Source organism: Geotrypetes seraphini, chromosome 11, assembly GCF_902459505.1.
Source record: "Geotrypetes seraphini chromosome 11, aGeoSer1.1, whole genome shotgun sequence".
NCBI classification, from domain to species: Eukaryota; Metazoa; Chordata; class Amphibia; order Gymnophiona; family Dermophiidae; genus Geotrypetes; species Geotrypetes seraphini.
In genome coordinates, this window is record NC_047094.1 from 77,523,292 (window position 1) to 77,541,379 (window position 18,088).

Consider the following 18,088-nt stretch of genomic DNA (forward strand, 5'->3'; position numbering starts at 1 on the left):
GTTGGGCAAAGTAGGTATAATCTGGGGTCATCTTGCATTGGCATCCATGTTTTGGTTAGGAATAGAAAGCTGGGTTGTAATTCATCGAGCAGGTCTTTTATAATTTCAGTCCTGATTGCCATTGATCTTACATTAATATATTCATATGGGATTGAGGTGAATGCGTCTTCATTAGTGTAAGTGATTGGGATTCTTATTAGGTTGTCGGGGTTGGTTTAGTGTTTTGTTCAGTGATAGCGATTGCTGATGTGATTTTCAGTGTTTGAGTGGTTCAACCAGTGTTGGGATTACCCATTGTATGTAGGCACAGTTTAGCATAGGGTGACTCTACGATGAGACTTTATGTTCTGAAGGGTTATCTGATCTACTGTTGGAAGGGGTGGAGTAGGCTTTGATACATCTGGTGCTGATCAGTAGGCAGAGAATTGTTATGAGATACCAACTCATTTTGGTTAGTTCATTGTTGAAGATAGATTGGGTGGGTGTTATAGTGCTCTATAGCAGGTAAGTTTGGTGAGGTGCAGTAATTATTTCTAAGTTGGCTCACGCTCAGAGGATGGTTTCCTATAGCTTGTAGGTGTGATTGATTGCTATAATTGCCCCAATGTCCTCCCTGCTTCCTGGTGCCCTAGAGGATGGTTCATGGGCATGTGAGTGACGTTAACAGGGGGGTAAGCAATTCTCTTCACTCCACTAATGCTTTATGTGGGCCTCTAAGAAGCACACCTTTGGCTTGCACCTTAGGCTCTTAGCATGAGTGTTTGGGGGGGAGGGGAGGCACTCTCCTCCACCACTCCAACTCACTTTCCTCTTCTGACGATACTGGTGGCAATGAAGCTGCTCTGTATTTAGGATTGGTACCTTCAGAGTCTTGTTAATGACAGTATATAGCAGGAACATCAGGGGTGGAGCGATTCTCCACACCGACCCAGCTCCTCTCCTCTGCCAATGCTGGACTCCAGTGGGTCAATTCCTGGTGGCAATGGAGCTGCCCTGTGTTTAGATTTGGTGCCTTTGGGCTCCCATTAATGGTGGCACATAGCAGGAGCTTAGGGGACATAGCAACTCTCCCACGTCGGCTCAACTTACTCCCCTCCTCTGCCGATGCTGGATCCCGGTGGGGTAGCTTCTGGTGATAATGGAACTGTCCTGAATTTAAGTTTGGTGCTTTCGAACTCCCATTAATTCCTGCACGGAGCAACTCCCCCCCCCCCCCCCGCCAGTTGGATTAATGATTACTTTGTAGGTTTTAATCAGCTTCTGAATATGAAATTGCCATAGTCCTTTTTGTCTCCAGATGGGATAGTTTTGTGCACACCTTGACAATAATGAATCTTACTCCTAAGATAAGTATGTGATCCCAGTACTAACCATGCTACTTACAGGATGCCAAAGAAAGCTTCCTTCTGGAGTTCATTAATTGTAACTTGTATAGGTAATCTATCTAGGTGTGCTCAGAAATTACATTTAATCAAGCTTATGGCACACAGTACAATAGGGTATATTTTTGTAACTTTCTGCCACATTTCTTTGTCTCTGACTGCATTTCTTGATATTTAATGTACATCACCCTCTCTGTCTGATTTTTATGAAACTGACACCTCTAACATTGCTGTTCTTTTTAAAATTTTTGTAAGCTCAGGGGACAAATAACGGTCTTTTGTGTGTATTTATATGGTGCTTTGACCATCAAGGAGCTCTACAGAAATAAGCAGTGATTTGCTTTTGGATTCAGTTGTCTGTTCTCTGCATTATCATTTCTTTTATTCTCTATTGCATTTCCAGTACAGCAGAAGTGGCATTCCATACCTTTTGTGGAAGTGTTCTTTTCCAAAAGACTTACTGAAGCTTTATGTGGGCCTCTAAGAAGTAAACAGTGAATTCAGCGTTTACATTCCAGGAGGGAACATAACCCATCATTTGGGACTGTATAAATAGATTCCAAAGACACATCTGGGGGCCTACTCTTCTCTGTATTAAGGGTATTCTCTCCACCTGGAGTGTGCATGCAGCCCTGCCATAAGTTGATCTAGGGCTTGCTCCCTGACACTGTCATCATTAAGAGAATTTGTGAGGAGAAGGAGAAACAGGCATGAGCCCTGCCAAAATGAAACAGTTATTTAGCTTTATAATACGCAAATGTTTTATGTAACATGACACTCTGTAATTGAAAATGTAACTAACACAGTGACATCGAGCACAATTTGTACTGTCAATTGAATGAAAAAAGTAAACCAGTTCAGCTTCCAGAACTACAGACAACCTTTGTGCAGCGGCAGGGACTTGTCTCAACTTCAGAGAATAAAACTCCAATATGTCACGCTTCATCCAGCTTGCATTCAGGATTTGGAACGACGCAATTGAAATGTTCAAAATAAATTTACTGAAATGCCGCAAATAAATTCAGCAAACGTCCTAAATACATTTACTAAAGACACCAAATTAATAGCTTTCTGCTAATTTTCAAGGTTTCAGGCACAGAAGCGTAGCCAATAAAATCAGAGCACTGAGAGGAAGCATGGGGCATAAGAGAGTGCCTCTATTAATGAGCTCTGTTTATTAACTGAGGGCCCTGGTTGTGGCAATAACTAAATGGGGACAATTAAAGTGCTCTAATTAGCATCCATCACATTTATTCAATTACAACTGATGGGGCTTAATAACAATATTCAGTAATGGGGAAGTTCAATTACAATGCATGTGATGAGTTTGTCATGCTCATCTCCTTGAGTCACAGTTTTGGATATGGATGTACACAGGGAGAAAATTGCAGTTTATTTTCATTTTTGGCCTTTTCTTTCCTATTTTTAAATTTTTTTCAGTTCATTTCCCACATTTTTGTCAATAAACATTTTTAATGTGCATTAGAACTTTTTGCAAATACAATTTGGTTTTACATTTGTTTTAATCTTGAACACTCTACCCCCTGCACCCCACAAAAAATGTAGGCTGCAGCTACCATAGGCTTTTTATCACTAGATATTCAGCAGCAGATCTGGATAAGTTGGCCAGCGTTATTTATATGGTAACTGGTGATATTCAGACTGCTGTGGAGATAGGTAACCGGATAGTCTGTTATTGAGAAAGACATGGGGGAAGCCACTGCTTGCCCTGTATTGGTAGCATGGAATATTGCTACACTTTGGGTTTTGGTCTTCTCCCCACTCTGTCTTCCCCAATCCCTATTTCCCTTCAGCGTCTTCTCCCCACTCTGTCTTCCCCAATCCCCATTTCCCTTTAGCGTCTTCTGGCCACTCTGCCTTCCTCATTTTTTCCCTTCAGCATCTTCTCCCCACTCTGCCTTCCCAATTTTTTCCCTTCAGCATCTTCTCCCCACTCTGTGTTCCCCAGTCCCCATTTCCCTTCAGCGTCTTCTCCCTACTCTGTCTTCCCCATTTCCCTTCAGCATCTTCTGCCCACTCTGCCTTCCTCATTTTTTCCTTTCAGCGTCTTCTCCCCACTCTGTCTTCCCCATTTTTCCCTTCAGCATTTTCTCCCCACTCTGTCTTCCCTATTCCCCATTTCCCTTTAGCGTCTTCTCCCCACTCTGTCTTCCCCATTTCCCTTCAGATTCTTCTGCCCACTCTGCCTTTCTCATTTTTTTCCTTCAGTGTCTTCTCCCCACTCTGCCTTCCTCATTTTTTCCCTTCAGCATCTTCAGCAGCTCAGAAAACCCATGCATCAGACAGAGGTCTAAGAAGGCTTCCCCTAAGGCTTTCCCTGCATTAAGCCTCACCCTTCTTTGTCACGGGTTCTACTCTGCAAAGGTTTCTTGTGTTCTCTCAGCAACAGCAGCCACCACTGCAGGAACCACAAGTTCTGTCCCTCCCACTCACAGCAGGGCCCTGTCATCCTAAGGTCTGGTCCATCTCTAGAGAGAGACTTGAGGCTGGGACCTTTTTCTTCTCTCCCCTCCTTCCAGGGAATTCCCTTTTAGCCACTCCTCTCCCTGAAGTCTCCATAGCAAAGGCTAACAGAGCAGCCCTCCTTGATTTGCAAAGGCAACAGATGAGCCGGCACGAGAGCCGAATCCTCTCCTAAACCCACCTGGTTGTTTCCCTCCTTGTCGAGTGAATTACAGCTGCCTGGTATGCTACAGGATGCATTAAACACACTAAAGCTGCATCAGATGAACAGGGAAGGACCCTATGCCTTGTAAGCAGGGTTTATTATACCCCCCACCCATAATGCCCTGCTCCCCTCTCACTGTCCAGTGAGTTTAAACTTGCTGGCGGGAAGCTGAGTTTCCATACAGCTTCCCATCCACCTGTGCCTGAAAATAACCCCTCTTTCTCACCTCATGCTGATCCACTACTCCTTAACCTATCCTCTCCCTCCTGCAAGACCTTTATAAAAAGGTCTTGATGGGCAACCAATTCAGGCCATCCAGCCCATTGTTAAAGATGCCCATCGAGACCAGCTCTCGGGCTTTGTATTTCTGCAGCCTGTTGCATCAAAAGGCAGGAACGCATAGGGGAAAACCTAATTAAATGATAAGTCTGTCCAGTTTGTCTGTCTTGATTAGACTGTAAGCTCTTTTGAGCAGGGACTATCTCTTATATATTTTGATATACAGTGCTGCGTATGTCTAGTAATGCTAAAGAAATGATTAATAGTAGTAGTAGTAATGAAATAATTTTCTACAGGCCCCCTAAAATTAGTTGCTAGGATGGTGTGCATTGAGCATGAATTCTATATTGGTAATTACACATGTAATTGCTTTTATAATAATAATAATAACTTTATTCTTTTATACTGCAGTTTACAACAAAAGGAGCTGGACAGTCAGCGAAGTACAATCATATCATAAAAATACGAATAGTAAAATAGAATATAAAACACAGTCAGTAAGGAGAACCCCAGTGTTAAGTAATAAATATGTCAGGGTGGTCTTAACTAATTTACGGAAAGAACAGTAATTCGATGCTTGATGGATACATTCACCTAACCACGATTGTAATTTATCAGCCTGAAATGCAAATAAGAATACTCATGTAAATAAGTACTATCCAAATAAGAATACTCATGTAAATCTGCAGTTACATGCCTAACTTTAGGTTTAAACACTTGAGCTAGCTCAATGGCAGATGCTAAATGCTTGTACCTAACCGCTGGGAGTTAGATGCAAAACTGATAGTTTTCTATAATCTGCATACATAAGTGCTAGACACACCCCTAACCTGTCCATATCCCTTCTAGTCCCTTGATGTTGCATGCTATGGATTGTGCATGCTCAGTTTATTTATGTAAAAATAGAAACATGATGGCAAATAAAGGCCAAATGGCCCATCTAGTCTGCCCATCCACAGTAACCATTATCTCTTTCTCTCTCTGAGAAATCCTACATGCCTATCCCAGGCCCTTTTGAATTCAGATACAGTCTCTATCTCCACCACCTCAAACAAATATTCAACTTACAATTAAAACATACTAAAATGTACTTTTTTGTATTTACTATATATATAGAAATTATTATTATTTTTTTTTAACCTGGCCAGCCTGCCAAAAAGTTAAGAAAAAATCAATTCATGTATATTCTCTCTCAAATAATATAATTTTTATGTGTTTTCTAAATTGCATCATATCTGAAAACTGCTTAATTTCAATTGGTAGCAAATTTCACAGTACTGCTCCTAGTATTGACAGCATGGATTGACAAATTCTTGTAGATCTTACCACATTCAATGACAGAATCTCAAGTTTCATCTGATTCTCAGAGTGCAAAGTTCTCTCTGACTGGTAAAGACGAGACAGTAAATTCAAGCCATTGGGGGGGGGACCAGAAAGGGGAGGCAGTGCTGTACATCAAAAGATAAAAGAGACAGTCCCTTCTCAAAAGAGAAACATAGATACGATGGAAGAAAAAGGCCAAATGACCTATCCAGTCTGCCCATCCACAGTAAAAAATGCTAGCACCACTACTATATTTTATTTATTTATTTATTTACCACTTATATCTTATGTGGTATTTAAATTTGGCTCCTTTATCATATTTCCTAGGGTCACAAGGAGCATAAGAACTACCATCTCCAGATCAGACCTTCGGTCCATCAAGTCTGGTGATCCGCACACGGGGAGGCCCAGCCAGGTGTACACTTGGCGTAATTTTAGTCACCCATATCCGTCTATGCCTCTCGTAAGGAGATGTGCATCTGGTTTGCTTTTAAATCCTAGAACGGTGGATTCTGCAATAACCTCCTCTGGGACAGCATTCCAGGTGTCCACCACTCATTGCGTGAAGCAGAACTTCCTGATATTTGTCCTGGACTCGTCCCCCCTTTAGCTTCAGTCCATGTCTTCTTGTCCGTGTCACATTGGACATTGTAAATAATTTTTTTTCCTGCTCTATTTTGTCGATTCCTTTCAGTATTTTGAAAGTCTCGATCATATCCCCTCCCAGTCTCCTTTTCTCAAGGGAGAACAATCCCAGTCTCTTAAGTCGTTCCTCGTATTCCAAGTTCTCCATACCTTTTATTAGCTTTGTTGCTCGTCTCTGCACCCAATCCAGCAGTTTTATATCCTTCTTTAGGTTGGGAGACCAATGTTGGACACAGTATTCCAAGTATGGTCTGACCATTGCTCTATAAAGCGGCATTATAACTTTCTCCGATCTACTCGTGATTCCTTTCTTTATCATGCCTAACATTCTATTTGCTATCTTTGCCACTGCTGCACATTGTGCCGACGGTTTCAGGGTCCTATCTATCAGTACACCCAGGTCCTTTTCTTGTTCGCTCTTACCCAGAGTTGCACCTGACATTCTATACTCGTGATCCTTGTTCTTTCTGCACTTTTCCACATTAAACTTCATCTGCCATTTCTCCGCCCATTTCTCTGACACAAGTCACTCTGGAGTTCCTCGCTATCCTTCTGCGATCTGATTGCCCGGCATAGCTTTGTGTCGTCTGCAAACTTGATGATCTTACTGGATGTTCCTTCTTCTAGGTTATTGATGAAAATATTAAATAAGATGGGCCCAAGTACCGAGCCCTGGGGCACACCACTAGTCACTTTCTCCCAGTCTGAGCCAACATCAGGGTGCTAAGGTTGTAGCTCTAACCACTGCACCACACACTCAGATTACACCACACAATCTAATCAAGCTTTGGATTCTTACCCAGAAATAGCTAAGAAGAAGAAGAAGAAAAAAACCAACAAATTTTTAGATTGAATCAAGTTGGGCAGACTAGATGGACCATTCTGGTCTTTATCTGCCATCATCTACTATGTAACTATGACAAACTGGACAGGCTTATAATTTAATTAGGTTTTCCCTTATGCGTTCCTGCCTTTTGAAGCAACAGGCTGCAGAATACTTTATTTATTTTGATTTCTATCCTGTCCTCCCAGAAGCTCAGAACGGGTTACAAAGAAAACATTCACAGTAAAATTAAACAATCACAGAAAATCAGGGACATGAGTGGGCAAAGACATGGAGTACATAGGAGGGATGATACAAAGAGGGATCTGTCTGCTGGTGTCTGTTTAGTTGAAGAGGAGTGAGTTCTGTGATCTTATCTGTTCAGGCAGCTGGTTCCAAAGCCGATGGATAAAGTGGCTGTAGGAGCGTTTACATGCTGTTTCCATCTGGAGATATCTTCCCATGGGGATGCTTAGTCGGCTCTCTGCTTCAGAGTGGAAGGGCAGTTGGGAGTATACTGATGTATTTTGGATGTAATGTGGGTAGGGATTATGTTGTGGAACCTTTTGTGAGCTATTACCAGGGCCTTGAATATGCAGCGTTTTCTGTCAGGTAGCCAATGTTCCACTTGGAGAGCCAATGAGGTAGGGTCACAGTAGTTCAGTTCATATAGAAGGTGGATCACTGAGTGTTGGACCCACTGGAGGCATTTGAATTCCTTTGTGGTGATGCCATTAAATAGGGAGTTGCAGTAGTCCATTCTACAGAGTATGTAGTTGAGCTAGGTCAGGATTAGAGAGGTATGGTTTGATCCTTCGTAGTTGGTGCAGGTAGTAAAAGGAAGTGGAGATCACCTACGAGATGTTGGCAGCCATCCAGGTGGCCATCCAGAGTCACTCCGAGGCTGCGCACTTGGTATTTTGCTGTTAGGGAGGTGGATTCCCAGGTTAGCATCGGGTGGGTGAAACTGGTGTTTTTCTTTCGAACCCAGAAAGACTTGTGGCGTACAGCTGGAGTTTGTTGGCCGTCATCCAGTTCTTCATGTCAGAGAAGCAGTGTTGGAGATTGGTGAGTTGAGCAGATCGGTTTATACCTAGCAGGAGCAGGAGCTGAGGAATAAGGATGAGGTTTAAGAGGTTCCTGATTTGGTGGCTCTTGTATTGAGAGAATAAGTCACCATATTTGCCACATCCTGTGATGACTGGAATGGCGAAGTATATTGTAGTGAGCAGCATTGGGGTTGCAGGGTTGTAGTAGTAGTTGTCTTGTGGTTGCCACTGTGTGTTGCTGATCCAAGCTGAGGAGGCAAGGGGAGGTGGGAGAATGTATGGCGTGAGCTATAGAGGGGTCTGGGGAGCTGTAGAAGGAGGATGAAGCTTGGCTGGCTGAGATGTGTGCAGCCATGCTGTCAAAGATGAAGGTAGAGTGTTAGGTAGCAGTTTTGCTAGGGCAGGGTGGTGGTGTGGTCTGTGGCTGGTATAGTCTCTTGGCTTTTCCCTCTTGGTCCCCTTGGTCCACACGAAGGGCCACACAAAGGGCCCTTTGGCGTGGCCCTTCAGCATGGCCCACCAGCTGGAGAGACTCACCGGCTCGGCAGCATTTTAAAAGGCCGGCAGAGCAGGAGAAGTCATCAATGCTGGGGGCAGGGTTTCCAACCAAAGAAAGCAGCAAGGTCGGTCGGTGCAGCGAGGTGGAATGCTGGAGCGGGACTTCCTTCCCCCATGCTGTGTTGGGTAGTTATGCGTGTAACCGCAAATTAGTACCAATGAGCACCAATTAATGTCAATTGTTGGTTGTTAACACTAATTAGCAGCTAATTTACCAATTAAGCTACATGGGTAACTGGTACTATTCTATAACTTGAGAATACAACTTTGCGCACTAAGCATTAAATTGTGTATGCAAGTTTATAGAATTAGGGGGTTAATGAGTAACTCCTGGCTTTGCTCCCGGACCGCCCAGAACTACCCCAATATTCAGCAGCACTAAGCAGATAATACCGCTGAAAATCTGGCTATGGATCTGGTCATGGGATTTGTTCAGTTAGGAGCTGTCCGTATTTAGATAAGTCCCACAAGCAAGCTAGTGAACTAAACAAATGCTCATCCCTAGTTATGGAAAGAGTTTATAAGCAGGTGCAACTCTCACTCTCCCCCAAATATTCAGCATTATGTAACCAGCCAGTTTAATAGCTAACCATTAATTTTCAGCAGGAAATAGCCAGTTATCTCCACTGAATATTCATGATTAGTGGCTAGCCACTAGCTGGCAATGTTGCAAATATTCAGGCACTGGTCAGCTAAGTTTAATGGGCACATTGGACTGCATAAATAGCAGCCCTAATTTGCCCGCTATTAACTCAACCAGCTAGTGCTGAATATTCACTTAGCCAGTTACATTACCGCTGCCCAAAAAAACTCCAGATATTCAATGTTGGTTGCTAGAAATGGCCAAGCATTGAATATCCAGGTTAATCAGACAGGTTCAGATTCTGTAAACGGTGCCGTGGTCGGTGGCCACCATAAAAGCGCCGCTAATCACATGCCAATCATGTGATGGTGCAGAGTACAGAATTGCGTCTCTGGCAAAGGTAGGCACTGGAAATGTAGGCCAAGGTTTTCCTGGCCTACATTTCCGGTACCTACCAATGATGTGAATCGCACCTACGGAGGTGTTGTAAGCCGCCTAACAACACTTCCGGGAGTTAGCCACGCTCACAGTGGCGTTCAGCAGCCAAATGCGCCTCTCTAGGTGCGATTCTAGTGCTGATATTTTTAGGTGCCAGAAGATGCCTTAAAACTCAGTTAAAAACCTTGTTTGAACGGCATTTTTAACTGAGTTTGAGCACCTACTGGTGCCTAAAAAAACTAGCACTGGTTCGAGAATCCAGGCCACAGTGCACTGCCCAGTGCCAGATGAATATTGGGCCCTCTATCTTTGTAGTTTTCAGGGGTTTTCATTTTTATTAGGGATGCACATTTGCTATGTGCAGAAACTGCACACACCAAATCAAATTTATGTGTATAAATTCACAGCAGTACATGTAAAGTTTATTCAAGGAAACAAAGTGGCAGGAGATCTGCAAGAACCAAGATTGGCAACAAAGGAGCAGATCAATGGTAATAAAAGTCTAAATTTATTTACCACATAAGAGCATAAAACACACAAATACTTGAAAGCACGACACGACCAAGTTTCACTACACAAAGGAAAGCTTTTAACCCTTAGGTGGCACATTGAGACTACACCTTTTGCTTTTCTTTGCCTGTCATCATTTATTATGTTACTACTTTATGTTAACGTAGTAACATAGTAAATGACGGCAAACCTAGACCTGAATGGTCCATCCAGCCTGTCCAACAATTACACTCATTATAAATTCATGCTTATATTGAATTGTCTTTGATATTCCTGGGAGCTGCTAGACCATAGATATCCACCTGGAACTACTGGAGTTACTGTCAAAGCTTGATACCTTAAGTTTCAACTACTGGAGATGCCATTTAAGCTCACTTCAGCCTATCCAAACCATCACATCATTTGCAGGATACAGACTGTAAAAGTCCACCCAGTACCTTCCTCATGTTCTAAATCACTTGAGTTCCCATCAAAGCCCTCCTCAGCCCATCCTAAACCTAATTGCCATATGTGGGACACAGACTGCATGTTCATGTTTATTGTTCATTTGATATCACGCCAATGCAAAAGGTCTAAGCAGCTTACAATTCAAAAACAAAGAACAGGGGAAAGGAACGTCATAAAATTATAGTGAAGTCTACTTTCATTCAGGTGACCAATCGTACATAAATACAAGTAGTCAGTCATACATAAAAACCAGTTGTGTTATCTTATCCAGATCAGTTTTCCTGAAGGGAAAACAATCCGTTTTTTAAAAAGTCTTACATTTTGGAAAAGATTGTTCCACCCTAATCGGGGTGGCAAGTTATTCCATAGAAAAGGTGAGATTAAAAAATAAGCTGATTTTGAAACATTTAAAATTGGCAACAAGAATGCAGACAACTACACACAATTAGTAGAGAATATGCTCTTTCATTTCAACAGGCTTGGCTGTAACATGAGTGTTAAAGTCCATTATCTGCACAGTCACTTAGACTGCCTTCCAGATAACCTATGGTGACTTAAGTAAAGATAATTTAATAGTATAGAACCTAAACTGTTATCACCCATAGTGTTTAAATTAATATCTTTTAAGCATGAAGGAAACATTTACCCCCTCTTCTATAAAGCCGTGCTAGTGGCTGTCGTGCGGCAACAGCCCCCAAGCCCTTTAAAATCTCCCCCCTGAACTTATTTCTCATAAAAATGTTCAAACATTTTAAATATTAAAAGAAAAGTGTACAACTTGAAAATCTACTTCTTTCATACCAAAAGCAGAAGTTTGATACACAAGAAGCTCCTTTTGTAAGACTTCCAAGAGTGGGATCTGCCAGGTAATCCCTCATAAGATTCCAACAATAGTCTGCCATCATGTGTGCATCCTATCTTCCCTGATATCTGACTTCCATTGTTTTTATGTCTTGATGAAATCTTTCACCTTGCTCTTTACTTAAGTCTACTAACACAAATAACATATACCACTTAATGTAGGAGATGCATCCAGCATATAACTCACTAATATTCAGGAAAAGGCCTCAGAATCGTAGCCTACGCGTTGTCCTATCATGGACTGAACAGTCAGCGTAGTGTTACAGCTCCCTGCTCCAGTCATAGGCCAAAGACCCGAATCCTATATACTAGTTTAACTTAATTTTTTGTTTTTCAAACTTTTTTTTAAGATTTTTATCCAGTGCAGCTTAAATATTTAAAATCTTATTTCTAACATTCGAAATGTATAGCTCCTTTGGTTAGAAAAGCAATTGACAGCTGATTACTTATCTTTAAAACATTTTCCGTTGTTATTTGAACATTCATTTAGCTTGTATGCTGCCTGTGTAGTGCTCAAATAACAACAGGCAGCATACCTCCCTTAAGTCCCCATGATACGGGAAGACAAACCCCTCCCTGAAACTCGCTTCCAAGATACCTCCTTAGCCAAGGACGCATGGCACTCACACGGACTGGTGTGGGGACCTGAGATTCCTGGGTCTTACTTACTATTTGGCTGAGATCCACCAGTCTCAGATTTTGGGGCATTTAACAGCTACATGATTTTGCCCACATTGAGAGCAGGCGTGTCTAAACTTGCAATCAGGAAAAGGACCCGCTGCTCTTCTATACCTCCAGCATACATCCTGTCTCAGACCCTCACCTGGGACTCCCACTCCCATTGGGGGATGAAAGGAATGCTCATCAGAGGGTGTTGAAGCACTCAGCTTACTACTCGCAACTGCTGAGGCACTGGCTTGCTTGGATGCTATATGTGTAAGCCACATGTTAATATCCTGCATTCCCCAGGACATGTGGAAATTCTCTTCCATCTTGTCCCTGAAGGCCTCATTGTAGTTGAGCCAGGCCCAACCACTGAAACAGTGATAAGCATCCAAAACCAAGTCTGCATTAGCCAGCAGAAGCCCATATTGCTTAGGATGCACAGAACCCCATACACTGGCTAACCTCAGAAAGGAATGCGTCCAATTGGCCACGTTCCGAGACACCACCATATGCTTCCCAGCATGCTTTCCTTTTTGACCTTCTTGTGTTTTTTGTTGACCCTACCCTCCAGCAACCAAAATATATCAATATATATCCACTTCCTAATCTTCTTACTCAAAAGTTTAAGCACCTATTCCCATAACTCAGATAGTGCCACCAATGCAGGGGTATCTCATACATGATTCCCTTCCTCCTTCATCCCCTCCCAAGGAGAAAGAGGCCCGTTAGGAAGGATGACTCAGAAGAAGAAGAGGAAGAAGAAGAACTAGAGGAGGAACATGAAGAAGATGAAACTTGCCTACTCTTCCTATCTCTTCCTCACTTCTTCTTCCTGGATCTCCTAGTCACTGATCTATTCCCCCCCCCCACCCCCAGCCCCCCCGCCTAGATTACCTGTCACTGTAGTACTGCTTGGACTTGGATCCTCCAAGTCAGCTGAGTAAGTAGCATTGTCCAAAGCTGCCACTGTAACTGCACCTGCATTATGAGCTGCTTGTAGTGCATCAGTTGGTCATGAGAATCCAAATACACCATTGTTCTCTGTCGCTCACCTACCCTGAGATGGAAGCTCTGGGACCTGCAAGGAAACAGCAAAAGGACGAGCAGAAGAGGGCACTTCAACATCAAGTGATGAACCCACTGGCATGCACAAACTGAAATTGCTCCCACCCCAATGCCCTCCTGGTTGACCAAACTGTTGTCATATGGATTAAGGAGCTGGACCACACAGGCTCAAACTGCCCCAGCTACCAAAAGCTCAAAGAATTTTGAAAATAAGTTGCTTGAATGGGAGCCGCAGAGCTGGGAAACCCCACGTGTCAGGACTGTCATTCACTGGTAAGGCCCGCAGCCTGCTCCTCCTCAAGCTCTGCCTCCCCCATCCTCCCCAGCCAATCGCTTATCAATCACTGCTGACATCACCTGGGGAGCCACCACAATGGCCACAAAAACCTGCTCCTGCTCAGCTGCCTTGTTAACTACCTCTGATTCCTCCAGTTCCTCCTGCTCCACCCCTACCACTATACTAACCTCCTCCTGCCATGATCCCAAATGGGAGGGAGCAGAATGCAGGGCCAGTCCATTCCTCTTTCCACCCCTGGCAGAGAAACCCTTCCAGGGATGTCTTTCAGCCAGGTCTTGATCCTCCAACACCAAGGTTGACAAGGCCACGGCTTTAGATTTGCAAAGCGGCTGCAGTAAGGAGGGCCCAACTGCCCAGTGCCCACGAACCAGCAATGACCCTCCAGAATCCACCTGCTTCTTGCCAGTGTCCTCATTGAAGGAATTGATGGCCAACAAGGAAACCTCCTCTGTCACCTTATCAGTTGAAGCACCAATGGGTGAGTCCCCGGACGCCTAGACCCTTCCCTCTACACTCTTTTCTAGCCCTCCCTACTATCTCCCAAGCCTCAACCTTCCATGGGGCCCCTCCCAATGCCTAAAGGTCTTGGTGGATGACCAACGAGGGCCATACATCCCTCTATTAATGTCACTCAGCGAGACTAGCTCTTGGGCTCTAAAGTTTGAGGATGAATATGGCAAAAGTGTGGAGCTAATGAATATGCCCGAGTAAGTACATCAAGCTCCATCTCTGGAAGTATTAAAATGTAGGCTAAAAGCCCAATTTTTTGAGGCTGCTTTTAAAGCTTAACTCCCACTCAGTTGTAAAGTACCCATTGTTTTATCATTCTCTCTGTGAAAAATTCCCTAACCTCTATTTGTCCAGTTTGACTAATTAAATTAGATTCTAAGCTCTTTTGAGCAGAGACCATCTCTTCTGTGTTTTGATATACAGTGTTGCGTACATCTAGCAGCGCTATAGAAATGATAAGTAGTAGCAGTAGAGTAAAAAATTTAAATATGATTCTGTGAAAGTCTGGAAGCCAATGTTCATCATTTAGCAGAGGTAGAACAGGTCCAGTTTTCTCACTCCTTTTGTCAATTTTTACCGCTATATTCCGAATAATCAGATGTCAGTCATTAACTGGATCCCTTTCAGCAGAGTTACAAGTAGTCCACATTTTCAGGACTGCAGAATGCAGCGCTTTCTCGGGGAATAGAGCATTAGAGAATGACACGGTGACAAAATTCATCACCGTTCCCGTCCCCGCGGATAACCGCGGGAAATAATCCCATGTCATTTTCTAATATCTATTTCAACCTCAGTCCTTCTACACCAGCATTCTTCAAAGCAAAGCTTGCAGGTCAGTGGTTGTGCACAATTATACTCTGATTCTTCCCTCTCTCCTTAAAGAATGACATGAAGATGGTTTCCCGCGGTTATCCACGGGGACGGGAACAGTGATGAATTTTGTCACCGTCATTCTCTATAGAGCATCACTAAACAGATCAAGTGAAGCTAATTTTTTTTTAAATGCATTAAGGGGCTCCTTTTCAAAGCACTTAGTACCAAAGTACCATAGATATCCATGGTACTTTGTGTATCTAAGTCAAGGGTGGACAACTCTGGTCCTCGAGGGCCACAATCCAGTCGGGTTTTCAGGGTTTCCCCAAAAAATATGCATGAGATCTATCTGCATGCACTGCTTTCAATGCATATTCATGGGGAAATCCTGAAAACTCAACTGGATTCTGGCCCTCGAGGACCAGAGTTGCCCACCCCTGGTCTAAGTGCTTTGAAAAGGAGCCCCTAAATATGTGTAACTATGTTTAAACATTTTTTACACACAGTAGTCAAATTTTATGCACAGTTTCTGAATTTTTTTTTAAATTCACCAAATGAAGTGAAATGAAGCAGCATATTTTTTTTGTGCACACTCCTAGTTCTTAATGCTTACTCCTAAAATTGGAAAACTAAACATTTCAGCAGTGAGAGGGGAGTAGGAAGGTAACGGAGGGGCACATGTTCTCACTGAGGCTACCAGAGACAAATAGATGTTCCGCGTGATGATGCCAGCTAATTTAGGGCTCCTTTTACAAAGCCGCGCTAGCAGGTTTAGTGTGCACGACTTTTAATCATGCGCTAACCCCCGTGCTGGCCGAAAAACTACCGCCTGCTCAAGAGGAGGCGGTAGCGGCTAGTGCGGCCGGCGGTTTAGCGCACACTATTACGCGCGTTAAACCGCTACTGCGGCATTTTTGTAAAAAGAGCCCTTAATTTTACCCTGCTGTGTTTGAAACTGTGAAAAACTTTGGGGGGGGGGGAGGGGCACGTTCAGCGGGCAATGCGCCTTAATCGTGCCCCGCAGTAATCTGAGCTTTATTTTGCCACTCTAGCTGAAAAGAGTGTTATCTTATTTCGTTAAGGGCCAATTTGCAGAAACGAAACCATAGCCACGTCACTCTCTTGGTCGGGCTGAGAACTTTTCAGCACCCTCTCGTGCTGAGATTGCAGAACACAGTTCTGCCCATGTGCACCTCAGTCCTCTCCCTCCAGTCTAGCACTAAACCTCCAAAACGATATAAGTTGAAAACATAATGCATAAGCTGCGTGAGGAAGGGACCTGGAGCTACCTAGATACCACAGAAGCATTATGGAGTGGTGCTTCGAGCCAGGCAGCTCTGCAAGTTCCAGCTAGTTACGAGGTCAGAGAACTGAGAACAGCTCTGGGATCACAAGCAAAACCGATGTGAATATATTTATGTCTCAATACTTTTAGCGGATATAGAGCTGTATGAAAGACTCAATTCAAGAGCGGTGAACAGTAGGGGGCTTGAATAGGACCTGCGATGGTGTCAGAGACGGAGGGCAACTGCCAAGAGGTCTTGATCTGCAGAGAATTAATCTATCACAATTCAGTCTAAAAAACAGTTTTGATGCAAGACATTCCGTTGGTTGTAGAGAGCTCACTGTCCCTTCCGGATGATGTACACATGAAACACTTTGGTCCCTCATTTCCACAGGATTGAGCCAGAGCAGGTGTAAGAAGCAAACCCCCCCCCCCCCCCAGCCTCAGCCATGCTGCAGTAACAAAGACCATCTCATAAATCAGCCAGAATCAAATAGCAGCACTCCCAGCCCCGCCTTCCGCTCTTCCCTCTTTCTCCCTTGGTCCTCAGACCGACTTGAAATTTGCATGCTAGGCCCCGCCTAGCTGCAGCTCAGCCTTTGACTGGTCCACCCCAGCTGTCATTCTGCTTCTCCGGCTGTCTGTCAAAGCATCCCCAGGTTTTGCAGCAAGAGAGTGCACTGAATACATGATTCTTTCGCTGGCCCCAGCTTTGCTGCCAGTGTGTCTCTCTCTCCCTCTCTGAACTCCAACCCCAGTCCAGAAAGCAGATTGCAGGATTGTGGCCCCCGTCTTCCTTCCATAAACAAGGGAATGTTGCTTTTAAAGATGATCAGTCTTCTCCTTGGGAGCATGTTGCTGAGGCTCCAGATGGGTCTGCTTCTGCAAGGTACTGCATTCCAAATTCTCTCCTCATCCGCCTCTGTCAGAGAGCTGTACCTGTGTAGTGAGCGCTTCTCTGCAGTTTAGCAAGGGGGAAAGGATGCAGGGGGGATCGGAATCAATCGCTTTGCGTCCTTTTAATCCAAAACGAGACAAAAAAAAATTCTGTTCCTCCACCACTACCGTGCAATTTACTGCTGTGCGTTCTGTGTTTTAATATTTGGTGGGAAAATGGGAAAAATGTCTAGAGACAGGAATTAAACGGCAGCATTAAAGGATCAACTCAAAAAACAAAAAATCATTGGTACTTTCTGCAAATGTTAAGTAGAGAGGTGCGTGTGCTGTGTGAGCTTTGGGATACAGGGATGCACAGAGCTATTTCGTAGCATAGAATAAAGCTCAGTGTTCAAGTGAGGTCTGTTTGTGTGGAGAGTAGCTGAAATCTGCAAAGGAAAAAGGACCGTTTAGGAAAACGTATTAAAGAGAAAACAGCTCTTCCATCTGTTGAATGGCATACCTTTAGAAGTGAAAAGCCCTTGCACGCATTTTACTGAATGAACATAATCTCCCGAGGGTGTCTTTTCCTGAGAGATTACCATAATAGAGGAAGGGGGGGGGGGTGGAGAAAGAAGATTTTCTGAATAAAAAGATACGTTTAGGAAGGTACCGTCAATGCAAAGCATTAGGGTTTTATCTGTATATGGAGCTAGGCTGATTTTGGTTCATTGGCTTTAGTCCCAAATTGCTTCTGTCTGTGCTGTGTGCAAGGGATGAAGAAATGTTAGCCACTCTATTGGGATGAATGGGGGTGAGAGCCTGAGATGGTGGTGAGACCTCCTCCCGCTCCCCCCCCCCCCTACACCTGGTTCATTTCTTGGAACCTTTCTGCAGAAACTGATGCCTTCTTAATACTAGCTTTTAAAACAACTATTTTTTTAAAAAAAGAGTTTGTGTTCTGGTATATACTGTTATTTGGTTTTCT

At 43.6% G+C, this 18,088-nt stretch overlaps 1 protein-coding gene across 7 annotated transcripts in view; it reads left to right on the forward strand.

The window, feature by feature from the left end:
* Positions 1–16,879: 16,879 nt before the first annotated feature.
* IGLON5 (IgLON family member 5) overlaps positions 16,880–18,088 on the forward strand; it is a 637,667-nt gene continuing 636,458 nt past the window's right edge. For all 7 annotated transcript variants that reach the window (XM_033964041.1, XM_033964043.1, XM_033964038.1 and 4 more), the window contains exon 1: positions 16,880–17,113. In XM_033964041.1, the coding sequence (XP_033819932.1) occupies positions 17,038–17,113 (76 nt within the window). In that variant the 5' untranslated portion in view covers positions 16,880–17,037. The remainder of the gene's footprint in view (positions 17,114–18,088) is intronic.